At 41.8% G+C, this 15629-nt stretch overlaps 1 protein-coding gene across 4 annotated transcripts in view; it reads right to left on the bottom strand.

Moving 5' to 3' along the window:
- The window catches only part of runx1t1 (RUNX1 partner transcriptional co-repressor 1), an 83093-nt gene that overhangs the window by 32266 nt on the left and 35198 nt on the right, over nucleotides 1–15629 (bottom strand). For all 4 annotated transcript variants that reach the window (XM_085992677.1, XM_085992676.1, XM_085992678.1 and 1 more), the window contains one exon: nucleotides 11476–11565. In XM_085992677.1, coding sequence (XP_085848803.1) covers nucleotides 11476–11565 — 90 coding nt within the window. The remainder of the gene's footprint in view (nucleotides 1–11475; nucleotides 11566–15629) is intronic.

Below are 15629 nucleotides of genomic sequence, written 5' to 3'. Positions count from 1 at the left end.
ACACCTAGACTTGAGCTGACATGTGGCAAGTAACACTGGCACTACGCAAGTGCCTGGCAATGATAACCAACAAGAAATGGCCCAACCACCTCACTGATCTTCAACAGTACCATCATCAAGTTGCTCCCACCAACATCCTCGGGCTCATCATTGACTAGAACCATAACTGGACTGCCCAGCCAAATTAACACCCTGCCTAAAACAGCAGAGTAATGATTGGATATGCTGATGAATGGATCATCTTCTGACACCTCAAAGCCTATCCACCATCTACAAGGCTCAATTCAGGAGTGTGACGGAATACTCACCACTCACCTGGATGGGTGCAGCCACAACAATATTCAAAAACTTCAACATCATTTGGGACAGAGTTAGCCACTTGATCAACAACCTTGCCATTGAACTCAATACCCACTCCCTCCACCACCAACACACTTTGGATGCAGCAACTCACCAAGCTTACTCTAACAGCAGCATCCAGCCTCGTGAGCTCTACCACCAAGTAGAGTAAGAGCAGTAATGCCAGGGAACATCGCTTCCAAGTCACATATAAGCCTGACTTGAACATATACCACCATTTCTTCTTCATTGCGAGGTCAATACCCTGGAATTACCTATATAACACCATTGTGGGAGCACATCACCACAAGGATTGCAAGGGTAATTATGGATGAGCAATAAATGCTGCCTTGCCAGGGTCACCAACATCCAAATAACAAAGTTTTAAAAGTTGGAAACAGGCTAACAGCGTTCATATTCAAAAAGGGCAACAACACAGACACAGGCAACTACATATCAGCCGTGGCACAGTGGGTAGCACACTCGCCTCCAAGTCAGAAGGTTGTGGGTTCAAGTCTCACTCCAGAGACTTGAGCACAAAAGTCTAGGCTGACACTCCAGTGCAGTGCTGAGAGGAGTGCTGCACTGTTGGGTGCATCTTTTGGATGAGATGACTGCTCTCTTAGGTGGATGTAAAAGATCCCATGGCACTATTTTGAAGAAGAGCCGGGGGGGGGGTAGGGGGGGGGTACACCCGGTGTCCCGGACAATATTTATTCTTCAAAATCAACATAACAAAAACAGATTATCTGGGCATTATCACATTGCTGTCTGTGGGAGCTTGCTGCGTGCAATTGGTTGCTGCGTTTCCTACAATACAAAAGGTGACTACACTTCATTGGCTGTAAAGCGCTTTAGGATGTCCTGAGGTTGTGAAAGGCGCTATATAAATGCAAGTCTTATATCATAGCCTGGCAAAATAATTGAATCAATTACCAGGAGTAAAATTGATTATATGTATAATAATAACAGTAAACAGCAGTCAAAATGGATTCAACAAGGGTCCTGTCTGACCAATATGCTCAACTTTGTGGAGGAATGGCAAGCCAAGTGGACTGTGGCAAGTCCTGTGATGTAATATATATAGAATTCCAAAAGACAGTTAATAAAAGTAGTGAGTGAGGAGGACATAAAAAACCTGCAAGGGGACATAGACAGGCTAAGTAAGTGGGCAGAGATTTGGCAGATGGAATACAATACTGGAAAGTGTGAGGTTATGCACTTTGACAGGAAAAATCATAGAGCAAGTTATTATCTTAATGGCAAGAAACTAGAAAGTACTGAAGTACAAAGGGATCTGGGGGTCCTGGTGAAGAAATTGGCTGAAGGATCGAAAATAACAGATACATAGTGGAGGAGTTGAGGTCAGGGTGGGGAGGTAAGAATTAAGTGGTGTGCCCCAGGGATTGGTGATGGGGCCACTGGTTTGAATTTAGATCATTCACTTGGATTCAGAATTCAGGATTTTCCTAGATGGATGGACTAAGATTGGCTGAATGGCTTTCCAAACTTGTAATTAACTTGTGAATTGATTGGAACCAAAGCAATTGCAGAAGTGCTCAGCACCCCTGGATTGGGGAGATGGAAAATCACCAGGACTCGTGATTACTAATCAAGAGGCCAGATGGAAGTATATCATACGTCAACAACGAAGTCCAACACCGCCTTCAGTCTGCCAATGCAGCCTTCGGTCGCTTGAGGAAGAGAGAGTGTTTGAAGACCAGGACCTCAAACCCGGCACTAAGCCCATGGTCTACAGAGCATAAGAACATAAGAAATAGGAGCAGGAGTAGGCCAATCGGCCCCTCGAGCCTGCTCTGCCATTCAATAAGATCATGGCTGATCTGATCCTAACCGCCAATCTACTATTACAGAACCATCTCCTGAATCTAACAGAATTAGACACACAAAATAGGAGCAGGATCAGGCTACACGGTCCCTGGGCCCGCTCCGCTACCCACAGGGCTAGGTTCGGATCGGACATGGACTCATGTCCAAATTCCTGCCCGCTCCCCGTAACCCTTAATTCCCTTTACTTCTAGGAAACTGTCTATTTCTGTTTTAAATTTATGCAATGATGTATCTTCTACAGCTTTTTGGGGCAGCATATTCCATGGACCTACCACCCTCTGAGTGAAGTAGTTCCTCCTCATCTCAGTTTTGAAAGAGCAGCCCCTTATTCTAAGACTATGCCCCCTAGTTCTAGTTTCACCCATCATCGGGAACATCCTCCCCGCATCCACCCCCTTCACAATCTTATATGTTTCAATAAGATCGCCCCTCATTCTTCAACTCCAATGAGTAGAGTCCCAATCTACTCAACCTCTCCTCATATGTCCATCCCCTCATCCCCAGGATTAACCGAGTGAACCTTCTTTGTACTGACTCGAGAGCAAGTATGTCTTTTCTTAAGTATGGACACCAAAACTGTATGCAGTATTCCAGGTGCGGTCTCACCAATACCTTGTACAACTGAAGCAATACCTCCCTATTTTTATATTCTATCCCCCTAGCAATGAAAGCCAACATTCCATTGGCCTTCTTAATCACTTGCTGCACCTGCATACTAACCTTTTGAGTTTCGTGCACCAGGACCCCCAGATCCCTTTGTACTTCAGTACGTTCCAGTTTCTTGCCATTAAGATAATAACTTGCTGTACGATTTTTCCTGCCAAAGTGCATAACCTCACACTTTCCAGTATTGTATTCCATCTGCCAAATCTCTGCCCACTTACTTAGCCTGTCTATGTCCCCTTGCAGGTTTTTTATGTCCTCCTCACTCACTACGTCCCCTCCCATCTTAGTAGCACCTGCAAACTTTGATACGTTACACTCGGTCCCCTCCTCCAAATCGTTAATATAGATTGTAAAGAGTTGGGGTCCCAGCACTGACCCCTGCGGAACACCACTAGTTACTGATTGCCAGCCTGAGAATGAACCATTTATCCCAACTCTCTGCCTTCTGTTAGATAGCCAATCCTCTATCCATGCCAGAATATTACCTCCAATCCCGTGATTTTTTATCTTAAGCAATAATCTTTTGTGTGGCACCTTGTCAAATGCCTTTTGGAAGTCTAAATACACTACGTCCACTGGTTCCCCTTTATCCACCCTATATGTTACTTCCTCAAAGAACTCCAGCAAATTTGTCAAACATGACTTCCCCTTCATAAAACCATGCTGACTTTGTCCTATTAAATTATGATTATCCAAATGTCCTGTTACTGTCTCCTTAATAATGGACTCCAAAATTTTACCTACCACAGATGTTAGGCTAACTGGTCTATAGTTTCCAGCCTTCTGTCGACTGCCCTTTTTAAATAATGGTGTTACATTAGCAGTTTTCCAGTCTGCCGGGACCTTTGCTGAGTCCAGGGAGTTTTGGAAAATTATTACTAAATGCATCCACAATCCCTACCGCCACTTCCCTCAAGACCCTAGGATGTAAGCCATCAGGTCCAGGTGATTTATCCGCCTTGAGTCCCATTATTTTACCGAGTACCACTTCCTTCGTGATTTTGATCGTGTTTAGCTCCTCCCCCCCTATAGCCCCCTGTTTGTCCAGTGTCGGGATATTCTTAGTGTCCTCTACTGTAAAGACTGATACAAAATATTCATTCAGTGTTTTTGCCATCTCCATATTTCCCACCATTAATTTCCCGGTCTCATCCTCTAAGGGACCAACATTTACTTTAGCCACCCTTTTTCTTTTTATATAACTATAAAAAACTCTTACTATCTGTTTTCATATTTTTTGCTAATTTACTTTCATAATCTATCTTCCCTTTCTTAATCAATCTTTTTGTTATTTTTTGCTGTCTTTTAAAGTTTTCCCAATCCTCTATCCTCCCACTAGATTTGGCTACCTTATATGCCCTTGTTTTTAGTCGAATACTATCCTTAATTTCTTTACTTAGCCATGGAGGGCTGTCTTTTCTTTTACACCCTTTTCTTCTCAGTGGAATATATATTTTTTGGAAGTTGTAAAATAACTCCTTAAATGTACACCACTGATCATGTATCGTCTTACCCTTTAATCTATTTTCCCAATCCACTCTACTCAATTCCGCTCTCATACCTTCATAGTCTCCTTTATTCAAGCTTAGCACGCTTGTTTGAGATCCAACCTTCTCACCCTCTAATTGAATATGGAATTCAACCAGGTTATGGTCACTCATTCCAAGGGGAGCCTTTACTAGGACATTTTTAATTAATCCTGTCTCATTACACAGGACCAGATCTAAGGTTGCTTGCCCCCTGGTCGGTTCAGTTACATACTGCTCAAGAAACCCATCCCTAATACACTCAATGAACTCATCCTCAAGGCAGCCCTGCCCAATTTGATTTGTCCAATTAATATGATAGTTAAAATCCCCCATAATTATAGATGTTCCCTTATTACAAGCCTCAACTATTTCCTGATTGATACTCCGTCCAACAGAGTTGCCACTGTTCGGAGGCCTATAGACTACGCCCACTAGTGTTTTTTCCCCCTTATTATTCCTTATCTCCACCCAAACTGTTTCATTATCCTGATCTTTTGACCCAATATCATTTCTCTGTATTACAGTGATTCCTTCCTTTATTAACATAGCCACCCCACCTCCCCTTCCTTCCTGCCTGTCCTTCCTGATCGTTAAATAACCTGGTATGTTTAATTCCCAGGCATTGTCACCCTGCAGCCATGTTTCTGTAATGGCCACAAGATCATACCCATATGTAGTTATTTGTGCCATTAACTCGTCTATTTTGTTACGAATGCTACGTGCATTCAGATAGAGAACTTTCAAATATGTTTTGTGACACTTAGTTCCTGCTTTTGCCCTTTTTATTACTTTACCTTTTACTCCATACCTTCTGTCCCTTCCTGACACGCTCTGGTTTTTAATTTCCCCACTGCTACCTAAGTCTATGACCTTCTCTGTTGTCATTTTTATTATTTGCTCTCTAGGAACCTCCCCCCACTAATTAGTTTAAAGCCCTCTCTACAGCCCTAGTTATATGATCCACCAGGACTCTAGTCCCAGCACTGGCCAAGTGAAGCCCGTCCCAACGGAACAGCTCCCTCCTGCCCCAGTACTGGTGCCAGTGTCCCAGGAAGCAAAACCCATTTCTCCCACACCAGTCTTTGAGCCACGCATTTAACTCTCTAATTTTATTTGTCCTAGCCAAATTCGCTCGTGGCTCAGGTAATAATCCAGAGATTATTACCCTTGAGGTTCTGTTTTTGAATTTGACCCCTAGCTACTCATACTCCTTTAACAGAACTGGCTTCCTAGTCCTATCTACGTCGTTTGTACCAACATGGACCACGACAACTGGATCCACCCCCTCCCACTGCAAGTTTCTTTCCAGCCCAGAGGAGATGTCCTTAACCCTGGCAGCAGTGATACCCACCCTGCTGTATGCCTCAGAGACATGGACCATGTACAGCAGGCACCTCAAAGCACTGGAGAGGTACTACCAACGCTGCCTCCGCAAGATCCTGCCAATCCATTGGGCAGGATAGGCGCACCGACGTCAGTGTTTTTGCTCAGGCCAACATCCCCAGCATCGAAGCTTTGACCACGCTCAATCAACTCCGATGGACGGGTCACATTGTCCGCATGTCTGATACGAGACTCCCAAAACAAGCGCTCTACTCGGAGCTCTGGCACGGCAAGAGAGCCCCAGGTGGGCAGAGGAAACACTTCAAGGACACTCTCAAAGCCTCCTTGAAAAAGTGCAACATCCCCATCGACACCTGGGAATCCCTGGCCCAAGACCGCACAAAGTGGAGGAGAAGCATCCGAGAAGGCGCCGAACACCTCGAGTCTCTTTGCCGGGAGCAAGCGGAAGCCAAGCGCAGGCAGCGCAAGTCAACCCAAGCACCCCACCCACCCGCCCCTTCAACCACTGTCTGCCCCACCTGTGAAAGAGACTGTAGGTCCCGCATTGGACTCATCGGTCACCTGCAAACTCATTTTTAATGTGGAAGCAAGTCATTCACAGTTCCGAGGGACTGCCTAAGAAGAAGATGGGCAAGAACAAGATTGGGCTAGTCATAGAAGATAGGAGTAGGCCATTCGGCCCCTCGAGCCTGCTCCGCCATTCAATGCGATCATGGCTGATCATCCAAATTCAGTACCCGGTCCCTGCTTTCTCCCCATACCACTTGATCCCTTTAGCCTTAAGAAATATATCCAACTCCTTCTTAAATATATTGAATGTATTGGCCTCTACTGCCTTCTGTGGTAAAGAATTCCACAGGTTCACCACTCTCTGGGTGAAGAAATTTCTCCTCATTTCTGTCCTAAATGGCCTACCCCTTATCCTTAAACTGTGACCCCTGGATCTGGACTCCCCGACCATCGGGAACATCCTTCCTGCATCTAGTCTGTCCAGTCCTGTCAGAATTTTATAAGTTTCAATGAGATCCCCTCTCATTCTTCTAAACTCCAGCGAGTACAAGCCCAATCGACCCAATCTCTCCTCATACGTCATTCCTGCCATCCCAGGTATCAGCCTGGTGAATCTTCGCTCAACTCCTTCCATGGCAAGAACATCCTTCCTCAGATAAGGTGACCAAAACTGCACACAATACTCAAGGTGTGGTCTCACCAAGGCCCTGTATAACTGCAGCAAGACATCCTTGTTCCTGTACTCAAACCCTCTCGCTACGAAGGCCAACATGCCATTTGCCTTAACCGCCTGCTGCACCTGCGTGCTTACCTTCAGCGACTGGTGCACAAGGACACCCAGGTCTCGTTGCACTTCCCCTTCTCCCAATCTATTGCCATTCAGATAATTCAGATAATAATCTGCCTTCCTGTTTTTGCCACTAAAGTGGATAACCTCGCATTTATCCACGTTATATTGCATCTGCAATCACCCAACCTGTCCAAATCATAGTCTGCAATGCTCTGTGGTCAAAAGAGTTTTCTAGCATTCCCCGTCTGAGCTCAAGTAATTAATGGCTATTTGGGCAGCGCTGCCAAAGTAATTATACCCCAGAAAAAAGCAACAATTTCAGGGAATGGGGAGGGGAAGGGAGGGGAGAAAATAAGCAACAAATGGAAAACAAAAAGAAAATGCTCAGGTGTAGCAGTGTCACAAGGCCAATCTAATGTAATTGAATAATTTTGGAATGCATACTAATGATATTGTCTTGCCTCCAAACAAAAAAATAGAAAGGATATTTTTCTACAGGAAAAAGAAAATCCATGCTACTCCAAAGACATGGCTCAACTTTGACTTCCTGGAAACATCATACACAAAAAAACCTATGAAAAATTAATAAAACTTCTGAAAGGAAAGCAGTTCCAAATTAATAAAAAAGAATGGTTCATGTGTTGAACCTCTTGCACACAGATAAGTTTATAAAGTATCTAAGCCAATAGCAAACAATCATTATTCACTGGTAGATTTCAAGCAGTAACCTAGAAATTCAAATCATTATTGTGTTGTTCTCACATTCTATTTTTTTGAATCAATTCAAACTTTTAAAAACATTCTTCCCATTCCATAGGGCTACACAACCATCACTCTGTCTTCTTCAGCCAAGTAGGTGGAGTGGCTAATTCTCCATTCCCGCCCACAGCATTACAACTGACCAATAGGAGATGTACATTACACATTAAGACTTGCCCTGGTCTCATCATCCATAGATGGCTATCTCTTCCTTATCTGGAGGTCTAGGCAAACAAACCCAACAAAAACCAAGCATGTTTTAATATATATTGAAGCTGGCAATTAAACTAGGTTTGGGAATCTACCATCAGCTATTGCAGCTTTCAGCTACCTCCACCCACCCCCCCCCCCCTTGACCCACTGATGGGATTCCAGCTTAATTGGTACAGATTCCTGTATTCTACCCAAAGCACCTCATTTTACAAATGCTTCAGAAAATAAATGTACATCTATGTACATAACTAATAACTTGATAGCTTGTAAATGTAAAATTCTTGAAAACCCAATTGTTGTGTATGTGCCTTTAAGAGAAGAACTGATTCTATACTGCAGTACCGGCAGTGACCACCCCTGTATATAAAGCCATAGCAGGCTTCTGTATTTCAGTCTTGAATTACTCTCTGTTCAGTAAATACCTGTTTTATTGTTCTCCTGCAGTCTGAGTATTATTGATCCTCGGACACTACACCAATAAAGCAGTTTATTTTAAAAAAAACAAGGTCTTTAATCCTAGTTATCCAGAAAGTAGGAGAAAGTAGGTGGTGGAAGAAAGAGAGCACCCAGAAAACTCACTTTTCTGGTCTAATTTATTAAAACCATGTCAGCTGGTATTTACAGTATCAGCCATTCCTCAGTGGTAGCACACTTGCTTCAGAGTCAGAAAATTGTGGGTTCAAGTCTTACTCCAAAGACTTGAGCACAAAATCTAGGATAACACTCCAGTGACGTACTGAGGAGCCTTGCATTGTCAGATGTGTTGGTAAACCGAGGTCCTGTCGAGGTGGATGTAAAATATCCTTTGGCACTATTTTGAAAAAGAGCAGGGGAGTTATCCCCGGTGTCCTGACGAATATTTATCCCTCAACCAACATCACTGAGCAGATTATCTGGTCATTATCACATTGCTGGTTGTGGGATCTTGCTGTGCTGGTTGCCGCATTTCCTACATTGCAACAGTGAGTACACCCCAAAAAGTACTTCATTGGGTGTAAAGCATTTTAGGACATCCTGAGGTCATGAAAGGTGCTATATAAATGCAAGTCTTTTCTTTGTAAAACATTTCTCTGTTGTTTTGCAATTTTATTTTTCAACAATTTGCATTTACTAAGCACTTTTAATGTAGAAAAATCCCAGGCATTTCACAAGATAAAAATAAATGGATGCTGAACCATTAGGTGACTGAAGGTTTGGTCAGAGCAGTGAGTTTTAAAGAGGATTTTAAACATGGAGAGAAGCAGCAGTGAGATGGAGGGGGAGTTCCAGAGAGCTGGGCTGAGACAGTGGAAGGTTCTGCCACCAATGGTGGAGTTGAAGGAATGGTATAAACGCAGAAGGCTAGAGTCGGAGGACCAGTGAGCGCAAGAGGGCATAAAATTAGAGGAGGTAGGATGGTGCGAGGCTGTGGAGGAATTTTTAGATTAGGATGGGAGTCATTGTAGGTCAGTGAGTACAGAGGTGATGGACAAGCAGGACCTAGTGTAAAACATGACGTGAGCATCGGTGTTTTAGACAAGTAGGAGCTCATCAAGGGTATAGGTTGGGAAGCGAATGAGGAGGAAATTGAGAAATAAAATCTTGAGGTAACAAAAAGGTTTGGGTGGCAGTGGCCATATTGCAAATGCAAGCCGTCTTAGTAATGGAAATGCTATGGGATTTGAAGCCCAGTGGGGTGGATCAAATAGGATGTTAAAATAGTGCACGGTCTTGGTGAGCCAGGTTCAGCAGCACATATGAAATCTGGAGGTGCCCCACACAAAATAAGGAATACATTCATGTAACTCTACATTTGAACCCTTATCCTACTTTACAAACAGAAACTTTGCCAGGTTTTGCACAAATGCATTTACTGATATTGTAAGAGTTATTCTGTAGAAGACTATGGAGGTTTATTGAAGTTTAGTAGTGTTATATCAAAATTTTAACAGCTGCCTTGAAAGAAGCAATACTGTGAGAATCCAATACATTTATCAGATGCAATATCTGAAATTCACAGGAAAATCATTTTTGCAGATATTTTTTTAAATGTTCAAATTTCCATTGAATTTCAGTACCCAAAGAGTTAATTTCAATTTAAATGCTTCACCAAACTAAGGAAGTGACAACACAAAGTAGTGGGGGGAGGGTGGAATCCCAGTACCAGAGAAAGTAATTATAATGGTGTCTAATATCTTTCCTGTAAATGATTCCCCGTAACATGAAATAGAATCAAGAGTCTGTGGCTTACATTAGCCTAATGAAAACAAGACTTTAATGCATATTGTTACAGCTGGGATTGAATGCAGTTATTAAGGTCCACGTTCCCACAACCATATGGTTTTTGTCATTAATGTCTCCTTTGAGGAAAGGCACTAAAATTAGAAAAAGTTGCATCTTTGATTCCAGTGATCCCCTATGAAATGATATGGTAACCATATGGCGTACAGCAGTGAGGGAAGATTCTGGAAGTGTCCTTGTATGCTTTTTTGGCTTTTTTCACCGCCAACCTGATCCTAAAGGGAGCGGTTTCCACGATGAAAAAGTCAGTAATATTCACAAAGGAAATGGCATTTGCATGATGCAATGCAAACATAGCGCTTGTAGTTGCTTGGCCAAAAGCAAGCAACAATTATGTGCTTTTATTAAAAATATATAAACAAAACACCCTTAAGCTTTCAAAATGATGCTCATATTTTAGAATGTTGGACTGTGGCACAGACAAATCCCAATTAGTCCATCTTGATTTCGCGTGCCAGTTCTTGGAAAGGAATGGCAGTTCACGCAAGAAAACAAGCACATACAGAAGTATACTTCTAACAAGCTGGGCCTTGGTGACTGAAGCCATTTCAAAAGTAGTTTTAATTTATTATTTAAAATCTGTCAGTCATTTGTTGGTATGCGCCTGCCTATTCCTGCAGCCACTCTGTAGAGTTAGGTCAGGATTTGCTGGCGGTTCAGTGAGAGGGGATCGCCAGCTGCTCCTTGGGGTTCTATGATGGAAGGGTGTGCACCCAACTTCCGATGGTACAATTTAGGGGCAATAGCAAGGGGAAAAAAAATATCCATCCAATTTCCTGCACTCTTTTGAAGGAGGAGGTGGGAATAGATTTGAAATCCTTAGCGGAAAACATGCATTTGATCCGACAGTCTAAAGGAAATTATTTCACGGATTTAGAAATACTAACAGAAGCTGTAGAATCAGACATGAATTATGGACTATTGGAATAAACTGGAACCCTACACTGATGTTCTTTTCCTTTATTAAACATAACTTTCAGGTTTGCCAACAAATCCTTCACTGAACTCTGAAAAGTAAGTCATTAAGGCAAATTTCTAGTATAAATGCAAGTATTATTATTCTAATATTTCAGTAACAGCAGGTTTTAACCCTTAAAATACCAGTTACAGAATTGTCTATACCAATTGCACAGTTAATTCGGTAGGGACAGATTTTCAAATGGTTAGAAGATAAATGGGAAATGTTGCAAATACCTTTAGAAACGGTATAACAAAAGGTCGGAGGGGGAAATTCGTAGCTTCTTGAAGTTTGGAATGAAATTCTTCAATTGTCAAGGTAGAATTCTGCAAAATAATTTTCTTTTTTTTAAAAAAGTGAAAGTATTTTCTTTTCACATTCACAAAGCTAAACAAAACACATTTCTGCATTCTATTACTAATAAATATTCAAATTTAAATAAAATATTGAGTGAGGACCTTTCAACACATATTGAACCCAGCACTAAAAGCAGTTGTGGACACTGAGGCCATGTGTTCTTTGTACTCACATTTTCACTTCTCTACTAGAAATATCCATGAACAAAAGCTTCTCTTATAATAAGTTCCATTGCTTGATGCCATATATACTGCCTGGGGTGACTCTAAAATACAGATGTATTTGAGGGTTTGAATTCACCAGTATGTTCACTGTCTTTACAGCTTAACCCTTCAACCACTGAAACAATTTCCTGCTTCTGGCTGTGCCGATTGTTTTTTTCTTTAAAAAAGGGAAATGGGCTGTATTACAGAAATTATAGCTCTGAAATTACGTTGTAGAACACGATAGCATATGAATGCTTAACAGGTTTGTTTGAAATTCCTCTTTCCACTATTTTAGCACAGCGTTAACCGGTTTAAAATAAATGGCTTAAAACCTCTTAAAATCGCAGAGAGCAATTTCAGGCAAACGCTTTAAGTGTGCATAATATACTTATTGTCCTGCAACATTAGGCCCAAAGTTTTATTTAAAAAGTGAAAATCTAATTAATAAAGTAGTTGAAGATCATTTGAAACACAGATTTCTTTTTAAATCAACTTTTTTTGAAGATGAAAATGAATTTAAATTTCGAAGTTCAATTAATTTATTGACATCATCCATCTATTTATTGTTATGAATGGGCAATTATTTTAGCTTTTACACAGATTTTCTGTAATAATTTATAAATCTAAAAAAAAGTTACAGAAGTTTATTTTATAATTCAAGTTTTTCAGTTGAAAATAAATTAACAAATGTATTTCCCTAGTAGGTGGATGCTGTATTGTTCATTCACTTCAAACTATAATGATACTTTATGAAAACCTGCATAAATACTGTCAGAGTAGCTACTGAATTCAGTTTGTTTTCTGTTCCTGAGGTCCTGCTGCTAAGAAGATGGCCGTATAGTCTCAATTACACTTATTTCACATAAACATTTTGATATTGCAGCAAAATTAAAAATGACAAAGAAACAAAATTATCAAAATAAGAAAAAAAGTTAATCTAACAAACAGCTGATACAAACAGCAGGCTCAGACATTAGATTTGGAACATAACCTCTTGTGCACACCGTGACACTCTCTGGAGGCTAGACAATAAAATACCTAGTACAATATCTTATTTTAGAACCAAATGCATCTTTCATGTCGAGAAAATTATAATGCACCTCCTTTTACTTAAGCTGATGGAGCCATTAGAAAGTGTAAATAAAATAATTTCAGTTCTGTGGCGATAGATTAATTTTTAAAAGAACTATTCATTATTAAACCCATACACTGTCCACCAATAAGAAATATATGATCCTATGCCAATATAGTAGCCATGTTTCCTTATAAGTTCTGGTTTCCAAAGAAACAAGAAAAAAAAACACACATTCCCAATGCTAGAAGGTGGTTGCGGCAAACTGGGAAAAAACAGCAGAGAATGTTTCAAAGGGTTCAATGGCTTTCTAACAGTTAAAGATATACTAGAGATGAGGAAAAGTGTGTTTCTAATTACCCTGCCACCAACCCCTATAAAACTCCAGGGCCATCTTAGCAAAAGCAATCTCACCACACATTTGTTTATTCAAGTTCCATAGCACAATTGCAGATATTACTATGCGTGGAGAACATTCCTGCCAGATGGAAAAACTGGGCTCATTTAGCTGTGCAATTAAGTTTGCAAAATATTCCCATTCCCTGCAAAACTCTACAATAGTTTGCATTTACATAGACTATACTTTGCTCAGTAAACATTTGGGACACCTCAGCGGATATATCAAGATGCTCATTAATAATACAAACATTACAATACGTAGAGTAAATGGCAAGGAATAGTAATATTTACTGCACAGCTAAGTGACATGAAGTGCATCGCCCATGAGCAAAATTATTACACTGCGTAATGATCAAAGAAAGAGGATTAATCTTGGAAACCAAAATCAAAATGGCTGTAGCACATATGAGTAAGGAGTTACAATGTCGAATGATGGGAAATGGCACTGTGTAGATAGCATATCGTAGCATATACATGGCCCTGACCATTAAATCTCGACACCTAAAGCATGCAAGAAAAGCAAGATACCATGAGCAAAAAAAAATCCACCAATTGAAACAGACTGACCCAGTTTTTGTTACAATGCAACATCCAGCATGAACTGTCACAGCTCACTGACAAGTTTGACACTCCACTTGACCTCAGGCGTCACTGGATCACCATTGCAGTACGTGAGGCGAGAGGGGCATGTGGTACTAGCAATAAACACTGAAGTAAATTGCAAAACTAAAGTGGCAGAAAGCAGATCATTTGAAGGCTACTCCTGAAATAATATGGCCTTATATTTTTTAAAAAGTGCTAGAATCCAACCCTGGGCATGCTCACAATTTGTGGTGGTTTAATCATTGAATATTGATTTAATCCTCTTTTTTTCCCTTGTCTTACATGTTTCCCTCTGCTTTCATTTCCCCCTTATTCATCTTTTCCATTGCTGTTGGTACCTTACCCAAGTAGCTATTCCTTACACAACAACCTGGACAGTGATTGTTGACTTACTATTCAATTGTGAGGCCCATCATACCAGAGCTCAATTATGTCCTCATCTGACATCTGTATGTGCATAAACTGAGCAGGGGTCAATGGTAACGATTAGGAGCAAGAAATCTGGCAAGTTTTCCTCTCTTTAACTTGGGGTCACTGATGCCAATTGCTATGGCCCCCTCCACTACATAAATCAGCTACATCAGCTCAAGGATTGTATTAGAACCTTCCTGCATCTCTATATGACTTAGTGCTGTAACCATACAATGTGGTGCATTTATAACTAAACCATTGAAGTTTTGTATTTTTATTCTGTACACCTAGGGGTTGATTTTCCTGAAGCTGTCGGGAAGAAGGCGGACTACAACTTTTAGGTTTTAGACCCGCCTACTTCGATGTCCGGCCAATCCGCGCGATTTTCCCTTGATTGACCTTGTCGAAGCTGCCCAGCGGGCTCAGCAGGCCAATTAAGGGCCACCCGGCAACAGGTGACGTCACAGACTGCAATTTCATCTGTCAAGAGTTCTTGACAGATGAAATATCAGTGTTTCACAGCTGTTTGAAGCTGTGAAACACTGACAGTCTGAGTTCTAACATGAGTCCTTCGGCACAGACTCAGTTAGAACTCTCAGCAGCACTCAAAGCTGAAGGCTGTCACATTTCACAGATCACAGCCGTTCAGCTTTAAGTGCCGATTGAGTGATGGGCTCCCGACGGCTACAGGAAGAAAGGCTGTTAAGGTAAGTAAAAGTTCTTTACACACTTTAGACACACCAAACACACTGATGGGTGCATGAGTGCACCCATCACTCACCTGAGCACCGACATCGCGACCCCTCCAACTCGACGGCCCACCTGCTCTAACCTGGCGTGGTTTGGAGCTGTCGGGAATCCCACACGAAACCCCTCAAAATAGGGATTAGGCTAAAAACTGCCTGTTAACAGGCAGTTAATTGACACTAATCCCTTCCCGCCTGGTTTCGGCAGGTCCCAGTGCGGGGCGGGTACCCGCTGCCCCTGAAACTTGCGTGAGGCGGGGTTTTGGGCGGGATGGTGTCGGAAACCCCAAATTCGGGATTTCCCCCCCCCCCCCCCCCGCACACGCCTGAAACCCCACCTGACGGCTCCAGGAAAATCGACCCCTTAGTTTTCAAGTGGAGAATACACCCATGTTCCTTTCTTATTTTGATAGTGAGTCTACATCAAATTCCTGCTACTCACTTGGCAAGCAAGAGTCTTTACTTCTTGATAATCTAGTACAGGTTGCAGTTATGCTCCCTTGCAACTTAATGAGCCTTGAACATAGAGTCATAGAGTTATACAGCACAGAAAGAGGCCCTTCGGCCCATCGTGTCTGCGCTGGCCATCAAGCCCG

Source organism: Somniosus microcephalus, chromosome 7, assembly GCF_052327205.1.
Source record: "Somniosus microcephalus isolate GS21.2 chromosome 7, FLI_Smic_1.0, whole genome shotgun sequence".
Taxonomy (NCBI): domain Eukaryota; kingdom Metazoa; phylum Chordata; class Chondrichthyes; order Squaliformes; family Somniosidae; genus Somniosus; species Somniosus microcephalus.
This window is presented reverse-complemented; position numbering and strand designations above follow the sequence as displayed.